Genomic DNA, 18,077 nt, shown 5'->3' on the forward strand with positions numbered 1-18,077 from the left:
CAATATATATTTTTAACCCTTATTTAACTAGGCAAGTCAGTTAAGTACAAATTCTTATTTACAATGGCGGCCTACACCGCTGGGCCAATTGTGTGCCGCCCAATGGGACTCCCGAACGCGGCCAGTTGTGATGCAGCCTGGATTTGAACCAGGCTGCAGTGACACCTCTAAAACTGAGATGCAGCCTTATACCACTGCGCCACTAAGGAGCCCACAGGAGGAGGCTATATTTCCTACTCATACAAAGCAAGCTGGTGACTATACTTTTTAAAATTTGCTTGAATAAATAGCATAACGAATGTAAGAAAAAGAATACTTTATTTGCAATATATTTATACTTTTACACAAGTAAAATAAAATGCATATCTATAGTACACAGCAACTTCAGTGAACAAATAGACAGTACTCTTTTGAGAATGCTACCCATAACCACAGCGTGACAAGAAACATTAAGTATTTGTCTTACGTTTACACTTATAAACATAAAAATAGCATTTAAATCAATGTTCCACTCTAAAAAAAGATTAACAAAAATAAATGGAGGAATACGATCTATCACATCTTTGGGGTTGTCATGAAGGAAACCTCAAAACATTCTTAGTTTTAAACAGCTTGTGCTGTTTCAATGTCTTTGTAATAACCAATCACCACCATTGGCAGAGTAAACCTAGAGAGGATAGGGACTCCCAGAATAAGTGCTTTATAGCTGGGCAGAACATACAGTATCACCTGGGAACAAATCCATTACATATATACATTTGGAATGGACATACTGTAGAAAGGCATCCATTTGTTGATTTGTCTTTTTTTTAGCTCTTCCAATTCTCTTTTCAAATTCATATCTTCAGATCTACATGTAACTGACAAAATAAAGGAAACACGGACATAACGTGTCTTAATAGGGTGTTGGGGCACCACAATCCAGAACAGCTTCATTGCACCTTGGAATATATTATAGTGTCTGGAACTCTATTGGAGGGATGCGACACCATTCCACGAGAAATTCCATAATTTGGTGTTATGTTGAATCTACCATAAGTGTTCAAATGGGTTGAGATCTGGTGACTGAGACTGCCATGGCATATGGATGATTGGTTGACAGTAGCTGGGGGTGAGAGGTCCTATATAAACACACACTTACTTCCTTGACAATCTCCTTCACAACAGCTCTGCTCTGCACCGCAAAGTGCAAAAAATATCAATGCCCTGACTTCTGGTGAGGCCATATCACACTAAATGCTGTACGGCCACTGCAGATGGCAGATTGATCATGCAGAGCCTTTGAGCATGACGGGATGTTAAGTGCCTAATTAAATCAGGAACCACACCTGCGTGAAAGCCCCTGCTTTCAGAATACTTTGTATCCCTCATTTAGTCAAGTGTTTCCATTATTTTGGAAGTTACTTGAATGAAAGTTCTGTTCCCCTTTCCCACCCTTGGCACTTAGCAGGGCCTCCTGCACTGGCCTTACACTGGCCCATATTATCCCTCTGTTATTGTAACTTCTAACAGAAGTCTAAGGATAGCCAAAACACAGGCAGAAAGACAAGCCTCCATGCTCCAATTGTAGATCCGTGGGACTCGAGACACAGAGGGTCTGACATGTTCTCCTTTGCACACCTTTTCTTCTTTTCAGGGTCATTGGAGGGGCTTAGATCCTCTGAAGACTGGTCCAGGTTGTTAGATAATGTTCCCACTGGCCCATCGTTCAAACTCTGTTTGTTCTGGGGTTTGTTGGGGTCAGCTTCCAACAGCTTAGTTTTGGAGATGTTCTCTTTCTCCTTCAGAGGATTGTTGGTGATTTGTCTGCTGTTGTATGAGGAGGGATCTGGGAGACCCTTGCTGGAGATGATGGACGACTTGTCTTTATCTGAGAGGCAGCACCTGGGAATACCAGCCCTAAGTGGACTCTCCGTGGTGAGTTTTCCAGATCGTGTCTTGGAACTGAACACGCTAATCCAAGTATGGTCAGAGCTGTCATAGCAACCTTCCAGGTCAGGGATCTTTAGCTGTTTCAGGTCTTTTCCGGACAGTCTGGCCGGAACATGGCACTCAAGCTCTGAGCTAGACCCTTTAAATCCCTTAAACCAGTCCCACAAGGTCCTGGCCCGGCAATCACAGATCCACTGGTTCCCATTCAGACGCAGGTACTGGAGGGACACCAGTGGGTCCATGGTCTCCCCTGTCAGCACTGTTAGATTATTGAAGAACAGAAACAAAGTGGTCAGCTTGCGTAGGTCATGAAAAGAATTGCGCTGGACGAAGGTCACTCGATTCTGATGCAGTAGCAAGCGGTCCAAGCTCACCAAGCCTCGCAGCATGTGATCCGTCACAGTCTTTATCTTGTTGTTGTGGAGGAACAGGTAGGTCAGGTTGGCCAAGTCCAGAAAAGTATCGTCATGGAGAGTCAGTAAGCTGTTGTCCTGGAGATAGAGGTGCTGCAAGGAAAATAGTCCCCTGAAAATGCCTACAGGCAGCACAGACAAGCCACAGCTGTGCAGGTGCAGGGTGTGCAGTCTAGACAGGCCTCGGAAGGCAGTGGGGCTGATGATCCTCAGGTCATTGTCCCCTATGTCCAGCTCCTCCAGCCTCTCTAGGCCGTAGAAGGCACCAGCCTCGATGTGGCTGATGTTGTTGGAGTAGAGCCAGAGTACGGTGAGGTTTCTGCAGGGGCTGAAGCTGGTGGAGCGGACCACGGTAAGCTTGTTGTTCTGGAGGAAGATGCGCTGGCTGTGGATGGGGATCTCTGTGGGGATGGAGTAGAGGCCCTGCTGTTGGCAGGCCAAGGTGGGCCGTGGCTCGCTGTGGCATATGCATGGCGCTGGGCAGCCCTCCACCCAACCTTCCATCCGAGGCACTGACTGAAGCCAAAGGACCAGAAAGTAGAGTTCGCCAACTGCAAAAGAGGAATAAACAAGTGGGTAATGAGAATATGTTGGGGTTCTGCTGGATTTAGAAGAAAAGCATTTGTGTTAACTTCCAAACACCCATTCTGCTGTAAATCATACAACATGAATAGAGTCTTGTCCTTGAGGCAGAACTGAGCAATTTCCTTTAAGGTAGGCCAGGTGCAAAGTCAAAATTGGCTATATTGTAAAAATGTATGAACCCAAAAAATGTGTTCTTTGTTTCTAATTTAAGGTTAGGGTTAGGCATTAGGGTTAACAGTGTGGTTAAGGCTAGGGTTAAGGTTAGGGTTATGTTTAAAATCATATTGTATGACTTTGTTCTAGCATAGGGTTTCCCAAAATCAGTCCTGGTTGATTATTTGAATCGCCTGTGTAGTGCACCCAGGGGGGGGGGCCAGGACCAAGTTTGGGAAAGCTGATCTAACACATACTGTAGAATATTTAAACAGTCTCTTAAACTACCTCACAGTACATTTATAAAGTTTGAATTTACCTATTAAAGCTAGAATATATTTAAACAATGGAAAATAAAATACAATAATAGTAGAAGCATGGAATTCATGATTTTACAAATGTAGTGAACACAACACCCTCTATAAAATGGCGATATTTACAATCCTTAGAAGGAATCAGTTTTGCAAGTCCAATCAGAGCAGAAGATCCTGGTTTAGTTTTCACTGACTGTGCCTCAACATTTCATCTCTGTTCAGCTCTCCAACTACTGCAGTATCACAGTCTCTTCCTCTGTTTTACTACTATATAATCCCCTTATGTCTTCAAATTGAGTTTTTATTTACTATAGAAAACAACATTTATTAAGTGAAATGGAAATAATGCACACATGATGTACTCACTCAGTCAATTCACATAAAAATCCACATTTCCCTGCATGAGTAAGGCATACCATATAAAGTGGATAGCGGCTGGAATACACACCAAATTTGGTAGCTTTTGACCACTTCATTTTGATTCCTGTTCTGGAAGCACAGGCCAGAGAGATAGGGAAAGAGACAGAGGGGAGCGAGAGAAAGGGGGGATGTAGGGAGAGAATGCAGGAGTGGGGGGGGGTGGACTATTTGACAAAGTAACAAAACATTAGTGGGTTGAGAAAATTTGCTCCAGACTAACAGAGCAAATCACATTTGAGGATAGCTAGGAATTGCCACTTGGCCTGTGCTAGAGATCTCAGAGTGGATTTTCTTGCTTCAATGGTAGTGATGGAGTGATGGGGTGGAGAAAGGAAAGTTGGCATATGGCTCTCACATCAGTACTGACATCACATGAGTGCCTACAGTAGAACTTGTGTCCAGTGCAGGATGCACTTTCCTCCTACAGTTACTATACTTTACTCTTATAGTAAAGGACAACTCAATTTGATAAAACAGATATGTTTTCTTAAACATAATATCCATAAAAAACATAAACAAACTGTGTGCTGAAAAGTCTTACATTGCAGGACTATGCCACCTCACCAAATTATCATATGGACTTTTTGCCAATTGTGCATTGTAATTTATTAGCTTATTAGAAGAAAAGATAAATGTAATATGATTTTAATAAATACCTTGGCTCAATTTAAAATGGCTGTCAGAATGCGAAGGCTGTCAGACTGGCAACATGGAGGCATTTTTTCCATTTTTTAAAACTTTATTTCACCTTTATTTAACCAGGCTAGTTGAGAACAAGTTCTCATTTACAACTGCGACCTGGCCAAGATAAAGCAAAGCAGTGTGACACAAACAACAACACAGAGTTACACATGGAATAAACAAACATACAGTCAATAATGCAATAGAAAAAAAGTCTATATACAGTGTGTGCAAATGAGGTAGGAAAAGGGAAGTAAGGCAATAAATAGGCCATAGTGGAGAAATAATTACAATATAGCAATTAAACACTGAAGTTATAGATGTACAGAAGATGTGTGTGCAAGTAGAGATATTGGGGTGCAAAGGAGCAAAATAAATAAAATAAATAACAGTATGAGGATGAGGTAGTTGGATGAGCTATTTACAGACGGGCTATGTACAGGCGCAGTCATCTGTGAGCTGCTCTGACAGCTGGTGCTTAAAGCTAGTGAGGGAGATATGAGTCTCCAGCTTCAGTAATTTTGTTGGAGTGTTGGAGGCTATTTTGTAAATGACATCGCTGAAGTCAAGGTTCGGTAGGATAGTCAGTTTTACAAGGGTATGTTTGGCAGCATGAGTGAAGAAGGCTGTATTAAGAAATAGGAAGCCGATTATAGATTTAATTTTGGATGGGAGATGCTTAATGTGAGTCTGGAAGGAGAGTTTACAGTCTAACCAGACACCTAAGTATTTGTAGTTGTCCACATATTCTAAGTCAGAACCGTCCAGAGTAGTGATGCTGGATGGGCGGGCAGGTGTGGGCAGCGATCAGTTGAAGAGCATGCATTTAGTTTTACTTGCATTTAAGAGCAGTTGGAGGCAGTTGGTGAACCAGGCAAGGCAGTCATTTGAGAAACCAAGGCTGTTGAGTCTGCCGTTAAGAATGTGCTGATTGACAGATTCGAAAGCCTTGGTCAAATCGATGAATACAGCTGCACAGTATTTTCTCTTCTCGATGGCGGTTATGATATTGTTAGGACCTTGAGCGTGACTGAGGTGCACCCATGACCAGCTCGGAAACCAGATTGCATAGCAGAGAAGGTACGGTGGGATTCAAAATGGTTGGTGATCTGTTTGTTAGGGGGCGGGGGGGTGTATCTTTACTTTCTTGGGCACAGGGACTATGGTGGTCTACTTTAAACATATAGGTATTACAGACGTGGTCAGGGAGAGGTTGAAAATGTCAGTGAAGACACTTGCCAGCTGGCCCGTTCATGCTCAGAGGACACATCCTGGTAATCCGCCTGGCCCCGCAGCCTTGTGAATGTTGACCTGTTTAAAGGTCTTGCTCACATTGGCTACTGAGAGTGGGATCACATTTGTCCAGAACAGCTGGTGCTCACATGCACGCTTCAGTGTTGCTTGCCTCGAATTGAGCATAAAAGGCATTTGGCTTGTCTGGTAGGCTCACCTCACTTGGCAGCTCTTGGCTGGGTTTGCCTTTGTAGTCTGTAATAGTTTGCAAGCCCTGCTACATCTGACGAGTGTCAGAGCCGGTTAGTAGGATTCCATCTTAATCCTGTATTGACTCTTTGCTTGTTTGATGGTTCGTCTGAGGACATAGCAGGATTTCTTATAAGCAACCGGATTAGTGCCCTGCTCCTTGAAAGCGGCAGCTCTACCCTTTAACTCGGTGAGGATGTAATCCATGGCTTCCGGTTGGGATATCTATGTACGCTCATTGTGGGGATGATGTCATCGATGCACTTATTGATGAAGCCTGTGATTGAGGTGGTATACTGGTCATTGCCATTGGATGAAACCCGGAACATATTCTGTATTGAGTGAGTCACTGGTACTTCCTGCTTTAGAATTAGCTTGTAAGCAGGAATCAGGAGGATAGAATTATGGTTCGATTTGGAAAATGGAGGGCGAGGGAGAGTTTTGTATAGATCTCTGTGTGTGGAGTAAAAAATGGTCTAGTTTTTTTTCTGGTTGCACATGTGACATGCTGGTAAAAATGAGGTAAATCGGATTTAAATTTGCCTGCATTAAAGTCCCTGGCCACTAGGGGTGCCACTTCTGGATGAGTGCGGTCTTAGTGCCAGCATCGGTTTGTGGTGATAATTAGACGGCTATGAAAAATATAGATGAAAACTCTCATGGTAGATAGTGTGGTCTACAGCTTATCATGAGGTACTCTACCTCAGGCGAGCAATACCTTGAGACTTCCTTAATATTAGACATCGCACTAGCTGTTATTGACAAAAAGACACACATACCCACCCCTCGTCTTACCAGACATAGCTGTTCTATCCTGCCGATACACAGAAATCCCAGCCAACTGTATATTATCTGTGTCGTCGTTTAGCCACGACTCGGTGAAACCTAATATATTACAGTTTTTAATGTCCCGTTGTTAGGATAGTCTTGAACAGAGATTATCCAGTTTATTCTCCAGCAATTGCACGTTGGCCAATAGAACGGATGGTAGAGGCGGTTTACGCACTCGCCAACAAATTCTCACAAGGCACCCCGATCTCCGCCCCCTGTATTTCTGTCTTTTCTTCACGCGAATGACAGGGATTTGGGCCTGGTCTCGGAGAAGTAGTATATCCTTCGCATCGAACTCATTAAAGAAAGAATCTTCATCCAGTTCGAGGTGAGTAAATGCTGTTCTGATATCCAGCAGCTCCTTTCGGTCATAAGAGACGGTAGCAGCAACATTATGTACAAAATAAGTTACAAACAACACGAAAAAACACACAAAATAGCCCAGTTGGTTAGGAGCCAGTAAAACGGCAGCCATCCCCTCTGATACCATTATTAATTAACACAATATAATCTATTTGTATTCTAGGATTTTTTTAGAGCCATTCCAACCAGACAGTTATTTCATCAACATTGCCCAACGTGTTCTGGGATGTGGGCATTGCCCATCGGTCCTCAGTGTGATAAAGGCAGACCTTAGTCATCTAAGTTAAATATTCCTCTGGCACAGGTGCCAGCTTTGGGACTAGGAGACCTCTCAGAAGAGATGCTCACAGCTTCAGCATTATGTTCTCTCTCGTAAAGGTCCCCACAGCTACAGTAATTATCCTGTAAATGAAGCCATCATCATTTCAGGAACTGAGAGGTGACTCCCAAATGAACTGCCGCCACATAGCGTATTTACTCACAGTGAAAATTGCACATGTGCATTTTCCGACACTAAAACTAAACCTGAAATTGTACAATGCACTCATAAAGATGTTTGTCGGTATTGACATACTGTACATGTATTTACAGTACATTCATTGAAACTCATAATCAAATGTCTTAACAGGGTTTAATTTATTATCGGTATAAAGATTTTCAGGACACCCATTGTTTCTGAACTGCTTGGGAGTCTATGGCTATTATAGTTGGCAGCAATTCCGCTGGTTCTTTTCAGAGGGAGAAAAAAAGCATAGCTTTCAGCATCGAGCCATGCAAGAAGAAAAAGTGGATGCTTGCTAGACAGGACACCACAGTACAGACAGTCACAACAAGTCATTAAAACTGCAAAGCATTGAGATCAGCTCAGGAAGAAGTGTTTGCAGTAAATATACAGAAGTCAACTCGACACCCAAGCATACGGTATCAGTATTTATTAAAAATATGTTTTTCCTCCAGATGTTTCAGAGTTGATAACACATTTATTCACCTTTATTCAATCATACAAATCAGTTAGAATGAACTTAAAACTTTCACTTCCATTATAAAACTGGTTGTTTAGATCCCGGTTGCTAATTGGGCGAGCTGTCTACCTATAGTAAACTGTAGTATACCGTAGAATACTATACTACACACGTGCTATCCCTCGATCATGATGGAAACTCTATTCACAGTAGGATACTATAGTGAACACTACAGTATTATGCTAAAAAAAACACTGTAGTAAATACTACAGTATCTAATTTGTATATACCCTGCCCATTCCCCTTCCCCATATCACAGTTTGTACCACCCATAAGTGAGAAACCTACATGCCAAGTATAGATGATATATTGTGTTCCCTACAGATAATATGAAAGAGCAGAAGCTCTGAACTATCTGTTCAGATCTACCTACCTACTGGTTATGGAGAATGTGCTCTTTTAGTATTTCTCCAGTAGGTTCCATCAAGGAAACTGTTTCTATGTCAAATGTAAAGTACCAAAACACTATAGTAAATACTACAGTACAATAGATTCTGCAAAAACACTAAAATAAATACTACTGTTTTAGTAATGTATGCAAAAATGTGACAGTAAATACTACAGTACACTACAATCTGCAAAAACAGTATATGAATTACTATAGAATAATATATACTACAGTTCTTTTACTACAGTATTTATACTATAGTTAACTGTAAATACAACAGTATACTACAATATACTACACTAAATACTCTAGTAGGCCTAAATACTAAAGTAATGTCCACAAAAACATTACAGTGAATACTACAGTATTTATACCATATTATAAACTGGGTGGTTCGAGCCCTGCATGCTGATTGACTGAAAGCCATGGTACATCAGACCGTATACCACAGGTATCACAAAACATGTATTTTTACTGCTCTAATTATGTTGGTGACCAGTTTATACAGTGCATTCGGAAAGTAATCAGACCCCTTGACATTTTTCACATTTTGTTACCTTACAGCCTTATTCTAAAATTGATTAAATTGTTTTTTCCCCCTCATCAAATCTACACAAAATACCCCATAATAACAAAGCAAAAACAGGTTTTTACACATGTAAAAAATAAAAAATAAAATATATATATATATCACATTTGCATAAACATTCAGACTCCTTACTACTTTGTTAAAAGCATCTTTAGCTGCACTTTCAGCCTCAAGTCTTCTTGGGTATGAGGCTACAAGCTTGGCACACCTGTATTTGGGGAGTTTCTCTCATTCTTCTCTTCAGATCCTCTTAAGCTCTGTCAGGTTGGATAGGGAGTGTCGCTGCACAGCTATTTTCAGGTCCCTCTTGAGAAGTTCGATTGGGTTCAACTCCGGGCTCTGGCTGGGCCATTCAAGTACATTCAGAGACTTGTCCTGAAGCCACTCCTGCGTTGTCTTGGCTATGTGCTTAGGGCCATTGTCCTGTTGGAAGGTGAACCTTCGCCACAGTCTGAGGTCCTAAGCGCTCTGGAGCAGGTTTTCATCAAGGATCACTCTGTACTTTGCTCCATTCATCCTTCCCTTGATCCTGACTAGTCTCCCAGTCCCTGCCGCTGAACAAAATCCCCACAGCATGATGCTGCCACCACCATGCTTTACAGTAGAGATGGTGCCAGGTTTCCTTTAGACGTGACGCTTGGCATTCATTCCAAAGAGTTAAATCAGATCAGAGAATCTTGTTTCTCATTGTCAGAGTCCTTTAGGTGACCTTTGCATACTCCAAGTGGGCTGTCATGTGCCTTTTACTGAGGAATGGCTTCTGTGTGTCCACTCTACCATAAAGGCCTGATTGGTGGAGTGTTGCAGAGATGGTTGTCCTTCTGGAAGGTTTTCCCATCTCCACAGAGCAACTCTGAAATGCTGTCAGCATCGGTTTCTTCCTTCCCCAGATCTGTGCCTCAACACAATCCTGTCTCGGAGCTCTACGGACAATTTCTTCAACCTCATGGCTTGATTTTGCTCTGACATGCACTGCCAACTGTGGGACCTTATATAGACAGGTGGGTGCCTTTCCAAATCATGTCCAATCAGTTGAATTTACCACAGGTGGGCTCCAATCAAATTGTAGAAACATCTCAAGTGTCACGCCCTGGTCAAAGTATTTTGTGTTTATCTTTATGTATTTGGTCAGGCCAGGGTGTGGCATGGGGTTTTTGTAATTGTGGTGTGTGTCTTGGGGTTTTGGTGGTGGTATTGGGATTGTAGCTTAGTGGGTTGTCTAGCAAGGTCTATGGCTGTCTGGAGTGGTTCTCAATCAGAGGCAGGTGCTTATCGTTGTCTCTGATTGGGAACCATATTTAGGCAGCCATATTCTTTGAGTTTGTCGTGGGTGATTGTCCTTAGTGTCTTACTTGTACTCTCTGTTAGTTTGCACTAGATAGGCTGTTTTCGGTTTTCATTACGTTTATTGTTTTGTAGTGTTTAGTGTTTAGTCGTGTTTACGTTTTGTTTAATAAATATGGATCGCAATCGACACGCTGCAGTTTGGTCCGACTCTCCTTCATCACCACTAGAAAACCGTTACAGAATCACCCACCACCAACGGACCAAGCAGCGTGTTAACAGGCAGGAACCACAGGAGAGGCAACAGAGGCAGCAGCAGCAGGAGCAGCAGCAGCTGCAGTGGGAGAGGCTGCACCACCTGGAGAAATGGACATGGGAGGAAGAACTGGATGGTAAAGGACCCTGGGCTCAGCCTGGAGAATATCGCCGCCCCAAGGAAGAACTGGAGGCGGCGAAAGCTGAGAGGCGCAGATATGAGGAGGCAGCACGGCGTAGCGGATGGAAGCCTGAGAATCAGCCCCAAAAATTTCTTGGAGGGGGCTCAGGGAGAGTGTGGCAGAGTCAGGAGTCAGACCTGAGCCAACTCTCCCTGTTTATCGTGAGGAGCCAAGGAGGAGACCAGAACCAGAGACTGTGAAGGAGTTAATGGGGAAATTGGAGGAGAGAGAAATGAGGGAGTTGCTGTGTTGGTGCTTTTTGCATGGAATTCGCCCGACGGAACGTGTTGGGGATTTGATGGCACCTGGGTTAGCGCTCCATACTCGTCCTGAGGTGCGTGTTAGTCGGCTGGTGAAGTTGGTGCCAGCCTCACGCACCAGGCCTCCTGTGCACATCCCTAGCCTTGCACATCCTGTGCCAACACTGCTCTCAAGATCTCCAGTACGCCTTCACGGTCTAGCCCATCCTGTGCCACCTCCACACTCCAGTCCTCCGGTAGCAGCTCCCGCTCCAGGCTTCCTGTGCGTGTCCTCGATCCAGTACCACCAGTTCCAGCACCATGCACCAGGCCTTCAGTGTGCCTCGCCTGTTCAGCGCAGCCAGCGCTTTTCTCCTCTCCTGCGCTGCTGGAGTCTCCCGCCTGTTTAGCGCAGCCAGAGCCTTCCTCCTCTACAGCGCTGCTGGAGCCTCCCGCCTGTTTAGCGCAGCCAGAGCCTTTCTCCTCTCCTACGCTGCCGGAGTCTCCCGCCTGTTCAGCGCAGCCAGAGCTGCCAGCCTGCATGGAGCAGCCAGAGCTGTCAGTCCGCATAGAGCAGCCAGAGCTGTCAATCTGCATGGAGCAGCCAGAGCTGTCAGTCTGCATGGAGCAGCCAGAGATGTCAGTCTGCATGGAGCAGCCAGAGCTGTCAGTCTGCATGAAGCAGCCAGTCTGCATGGAGCAGCCAGAGCTGCCAGTCTGCATGAAGCAGCCAGAGCTGCCAGTCTGCATGAAGCAGCCAGAGCTGTCAGTCTGCATGGAGCAGCCAGAGCTGCCAGTCTGCATGGAGCTGCCAGTCTGCAAGGAGCAGCCAGAGATGTCAGTCTACATGAAGCAGCCCGAGCTGCCAGTCTGCATGAAGCAGCCAGTCTACATGGAGCAGCCAGAGCTGCCAGTCTGCATGGAGCAGCCAGAGCTGTCAGTCTACATGGAGCAGCCAGAGCTGTCAGTCTGCATGAAGCAGTCAGTCTACATGGAGCAGCCAGAGCTGTCAGTCCGCATGGAGCAGCCAGAGCTGTCAGTCCGCATGGAGCAGCCAGAGCTGTCAGTCTACATGAAGCAGCCCGAGCTGCCAGTCTGCATGAAGCAGCCAGTCTACATGGAGCAGCCAGAGATGTCAGTCTGCATGAAGCAGCCAGAGCTGTCAGTCTGCATAGAGCAGCCAGTCTGCATGGAGCAGCCAGTCTGCATGGAGCAGCCAGTCTGCATGGAGCTGCCAGTCTGCATGGAGCTGCCAGTCTGCAAGGAGCTGTCAGTCTGCACGGAGACTGTCAGTCTGTAAGGAGCTGCCAGTCTGCAAGGAGCTGCCAGTCAGCACGGAGCCGCCAGAGCGGTCAGTCTGTAAGAAGCCGCCAGAGCTGTCAGCCTATATGGAGCAGCTAGTGCCGCCAGTCTGCCCAGCGCCGCCAGTGCCCCCAGTCTGCCCAGCGTCGCCAGTCTGCCCAGCGTCGCCAGTCTGCCCAGCGCCGTCAGTCTGCCCAGCATCGCCAGTCTGCCCAGCGTCGCCAGTCTGCCCAGCGTCGTCAGTCTGCCCAGCACCGCCAGTCTGCCCAGCACCGCCAGTCTGCCCAGCACCGCCAGTATGCCCAGCGCCGCCAGTCTGCCCAGCATCGCCAGTCTGCCCAGCGCCGCCAGTCTGCCCAGCGCCGCCAGTCTGCCCAGCGCCGCCAGTCTGCCCAGCGCCGCCAGATCTGCCAGTCAGCCAGACTCTTCCAGATCTGCCAGTCAACCAGACTCTTCCAGATCTGCCAGTCAACCAGACTCTTCCAGATCTGCCAGTCAACCAGACTCTTCCAGATCTGCCAGTCAACCAGACTCTTCCAGATCTGCCAGTCAACCAGACTCTTCCAGATCTGCCAGTCAACCAGACTCTTCCAGATCTGCCAGTCAACCAGACTCTTCCAGATCTGCCAGTCAGCCAGGATCTGCCAGTCAGCCAGGATCTGCCAGTCAGCCAGGATCTGCTGAAACCACCAGCCAGCCAGGAGCTGGTAGATCTATCTACCTGCCTGAGCTTCCTCTCACTCCTGAGCTTCCTCTCACTCCTGAGCTTCCTCTCACTCCTGAGCTTCCTCTCACTCCTGAGCTTCCTCTCACTCCTGAGCTTCCTCTCACTCCTGAGCTTCCTCTCACTCCTGAGCTTTCTCTCACTCCCGAGCTTCCCCTCAGTCCCGAGCTGCCTCGGTCCCGAGCTGTCCTTCAGTCCCGATCTGCTCCTCAGTCCAGTGGGGTTCTGGGTGGGGACTACTAGGCCATGGTCGGCGGCGAGGGTGGACTATCCAGGGACGAAGGGAGAGGGGACTAAGACATTAAAGGAGTGGGGTCCACGTCCCGCGCCGGAGCCGCCACCATGGACAGACGCCCACCCGGACCCTCCCTATTGTTTTGAGGTGCGTTCGGGAGTCCGCACCTTAGGGGGGGGGGGGTTCTGTCACGCCCTGGTCAAAGTATTTTGTGTTTATCTTTATGTATTTGGTCAGGCCAGGGTGTGGCATGGGGTTTTTGTAATTGTGGTGTTTGTCTTGGGGTTTTGGTGGTGGTATTGGGATTGTAGCTTAGTGGGTTGTCTAGCAAGGTCTATGGCTGTCTGGAGTGGTTCTCAATCAGAGGCAGGTGCTTATCGTTGTCTCTGATTGGGAACCATATTTAGGCAGCCATATTCTTTGAGTTTGTCGTGGGTGATTGTCCTTAGTGTCTTACTTGTACTCTCTGTTAGTTTGCACTAGATAGGCTGTTTTCGGTTTTCATTACGTTTATTGTTTTGTAGTGTTTAGTGTTTAGTCGTGTTTACGTTTTGTTTAATAAATATGGATCGCAATCGACACGCTGCAGTTTGGTCCGACTCTCCTTCATCACCACTAGAAAACCGTTACATCAAGGATGATCAATGGAAACAGAATGCACCTGAGCTCAATTTCGAGTCTCATAGCAAAGGGTCTGAATACTTATGTAAATGAGGTATTTCTGTTTTTATTTTTAATACATTTGCAAAACATTTATTATGGGTATTTTGTGTAGATTGATAAGGAAAAACATGTATTTCATACATTTTAGAATAAGGCTGTATCGCAATAAAATGTGGAAAAAGTCAAGGGGTGTGAATACTTTCCGAATGCACTGTAATATAAATAATGCACTTCAGGTTTTTGTGGTATATTGCCAATATACCATGGCTAAGGGCTGTATCCAGGCACTTGTGCAAAGGAACAGCCCTTAGCCGTGGTATATTGGCCATATACCACACCCCCTCTGTCCTTATTGCTTAAGCATACCATAGTATTCATGTGGGCAACCTCGGAAACAATGTTTCACTTTTGAGTTTTGATCTCTGTACCACCAGAGGCTGTGTCTACACTTGACACTTACATGCGGTTGCTGCTATCAGAATACGAAGATCGCATTGAAGGTCATAACAGGTCAAGATGTACAAAAGTCTCATTGTGGTCAGATTGTGTTCAGAACTGGCATACTACTTCAGCAGGTGGTCAGGGACGCATTGTGTGCGGATTTCTTCTCAGTCTGGATGCAATCAAGCCACCTGAAAGCGCATAGAGTGGGCGAATTCATCAGCACAAATCTTGTGTTTTGGGAGCGGCAGGCACATCTTTTCATTAAACGTTGGAGGAAATACCTTCCTAGCGTGTGAGGAACGTGTTTGCTGGCTTTATAAATGCTAGCCAGCTAGCTTATTAGGGAAAGCATTTTTGGGGGGGAGATATGCTAACCTGTTTGCAATACCCTTAGCTTTACTAGCTAGCTTATTGGCTAGTTACAGAGGTTAGCTGGCTAGTTAGCTACACTAGTTGGCTAGTGCTATCAAGTTGTTGTGTTATTTTCAGATTTAGCCTGTTCCACCATTTGCAGAATGCATACTGGTATTTCAATATAGTGTGGGAAAAGGGTATATGGATACTATAAATGCACTAAAAGAGTCAAATGAAAGCAGACGGTTCCATCAACCAGTTTGGAGCACATTCATCAAGTCTGATCTACTAAGTGGATTTTGCTCAAATCCGTTATGATTGATTTATTGTAAAAAGCCCACAATGTGGTTACTTATGGCTGATTTGGATATATTTGGCTGTTTTCACTGCACAACATTTGCATACATGTAAGTGGTCCCTTTTCAGGTTTAGAAGAAGTGACTGCTAAATGCTAACTCCAGTTCGTATAAACTGGTTTGCATAGCTAGCATACAGAAATCGGTAGTCAAAGTCTTTTTTAACTGTAATGCAGTTGATTGGCGACGATGACATGAATATGTGTTGGGGTTGACAGCCATACAAGCATTATACTCAGATTTGTATATCAACATAATGTGAAATACACATAAACAATAGCCTAAATATGTCAATTCCATTGTTTTGGTTGAGTTCAATTGACCTCTTTAACACGTCTATAACCATTTTCCATATAAAATATTAATGTGCTAGAACTGATGCGCATCAAGAAATAACGACGACAAATGTACTGGAAAACTGCTTAAATCAACTTTAGGCGCACTAGAGCACAGAAGATAAATTTGCTTGTAAGAAGTGGTTTTAACTCCATTTTAATGTAAACTTTACTTTGAGAAACCGAATCAAGAGAGTTAAGGGTTTTATGCATGCTCAGTTGTTGGGTCTCGAGCACTGGGCGAAAGGACATTTGAAATGGAAGTTATGGAGCTCCCTTGCGTGCTTCTGTTTTGTGGAAAAGTTACAGGAAACTGATATGAGGAGAATGATGCATTTGCATCTGATGGCCATCACGTATAAACTCAGCAAAAACAAAAAAGAAATGTCCACTCACTGTCAACTGTGTTTATTTTCAGCAAAATTAACATGTATAAATATTTGTGTGAACATAATAAGATTCAACAACTGAGATATAAACTGAACAAGTTCCACAGACATGTGACTAACAGAAGAGGAATAATGTGTCCCTGAACAGGGGGGGTCAAAATCAAAAGTAACAGTCAGTATCTGGTTTGGCCACCAGCTGCATTAAGTACTGAAGTGTATCTCCTCCTCATGGACTGCACCAGATTTGCCCGTTCTTGTCGTGATACCCCACTCTTCCACCAAGGCACCTGCAAGTTCCCGGACATTTCTGGGGGGAACGGCCCTAGCCCTCATCCAACAGGTCCCAGATGTGCTCAATGGGATTGAGATCCGGGCTCTTCGCTGGCCATGGCAGAACACTGACATACCTGTCTTGCAGGAAATCACAGACCGAGCAGTATGGCTGGTTGCATTGTCATGCTAGGGGGTCATGTCAGGTTGAGCCTGCAGGAAGGGTACCACATGAGGGAGGAGGATGTCTTCCCTGTAACGCACAGCGTTGAGATTGCCTGCAATGACAACAAACTCAGTCTGATGATGCTGTGACACACCACCCCAGACCATGATGGACCCTCCACCTCCAAATCGATCCTGCTCCAAAGTACAGGCCTCGGTGTAACGCTCATTCCTTCTACGGTAAACGGAAATCCGACCATCACCCCTGGTGAGACAAAACCGTGACTCGTCAGTGAAGAGCACTTTTGCCAGCCCTGTCTGGTCCAGCAATGGTGGGTTTGTGCCCATAGGCGACGTTGTTGCCGGTGATGTCTGGTGAGGACCTGCCTTACAACAGGCCTACAAGCCCTCAGTCCAGCCTCTCTCAGCCTATTGCGGACAGTCTGAGCACTGATTGATGCATTCCTGGTGTAACTCGGGCAGTTGATGTTGCCATCCTGTACCTGATCCGCAGGTGTGATTTTCGGATGTACCGATCCTGCACAGGTGTTGTCACACATGGTCTGCCACGGCGAGGACGATCAGCTGTCCGTCCTGTCTCCCTGTAGCGCTGTCTTAGGCGTCTCACAGTACGGATATTGCAATTTATTGCCCTGGTCACATCTGCAGACCTCATGCCTCCTTGCAGCATGCCCAAGGCACGTTCACGCAGATGAGCAGGGACCATGGGTATCTTTCTTTTGGTGTTTTTTAGAGTCAGTAGAAAGGCCTCTTTAGTGTCCTAAGTTTTCATAACTGTGACCTTAGTTTCCAACCGTCTGTAAGTTGTTAGTGTCTTATCGACTTTTCCACAGGTGGATGTTCATTAATTGTTTGTGGTTAATTGAACTGGCATGGGAAAAGGTGTTTAAACCCTTAACTCTGAAGATCTGTGAAGTTTTGTGGATTTTTACGAATTATCTTTGAATGACAGGGACGTTTATTTTTTTGCTGAGTACATACTGAACAAAAATATAAATGCAACATGCAACAATTTCAAAGATTTTCTTGAGTTACAGTTCATATAAGGAAATCAGTCAATTGAAATAAATTCATTAGGCCCTAATCTATGGATTAGGGCAGGGGTGTAGCCATGGGTGGACCTGGGAGGGCATAGGCCCACCCACTGGGGAGCCAGACCCAACCAATCAGAATGAGTTTTCCCCATAAAATGACTTTATTACAGACAGAAATACTCCTCAGCACAAGGTGTACCTGTGTAATGATCATGCTGTTTAATCAGCTTCTTGATATGCCACACCTGTCAGGTGGATGGCCTATATTGGCAAAGGATAAGTGCTCACTAATAGGAATGTAAACACATTTGTGCACAACATCTGAGAGAAATAAGCTATTTGTGCATATGGAAAATTTCAGGGACTTTTTTTTTCAGCTCATGAAACATGGGACCAACACTTTACATGTTGTGTTTATATTTTTGTTCAGTGTCCATTTCTATGCCATTGTAGGCTACTGTAGCTTGCATTTGATTTGGAGCTGGTAAACAGATTTAATAAATAGCCTATAAATTCAGTTTATTGCTGTAACTTTCTGTTATTATGCAATTATGAATGGCAAAGTTTAGTTTAAATGGGAAGTTATCAATTGGGAAGGGAAAGGAGATTGGGCCTATTGAAATAGCCTAGGCCCATTGAAAATACAAGTCAA

At 45.0% G+C, this 18,077-nt stretch overlaps 1 protein-coding gene across 1 annotated transcript in view; it reads right to left on the minus strand.

The window, feature by feature from the left end:
• Nucleotides 1–301: 301 nt before the first annotated feature.
• LOC112259321 (reticulon-4 receptor-like) overlaps nt 302–18,077 on the minus strand; it is a 43,843-nt gene continuing 26,067 nt past the window's right edge. The window contains exon 2 of the mRNA XM_024434035.2: nt 302–2,896. Within this exon, the coding sequence (XP_024289803.1) occupies nt 1,506–2,896 (1,391 nt within the window). The 3' untranslated portion in view covers nt 302–1,505. The remainder of the gene's footprint in view (nt 2,897–18,077) is intronic.

This window comes from Oncorhynchus tshawytscha, linkage group LG09, assembly GCF_018296145.1.
Source record: "Oncorhynchus tshawytscha isolate Ot180627B linkage group LG09, Otsh_v2.0, whole genome shotgun sequence".
Taxonomy (NCBI): Eukaryota; Metazoa; Chordata; class Actinopteri; order Salmoniformes; family Salmonidae; genus Oncorhynchus; species Oncorhynchus tshawytscha.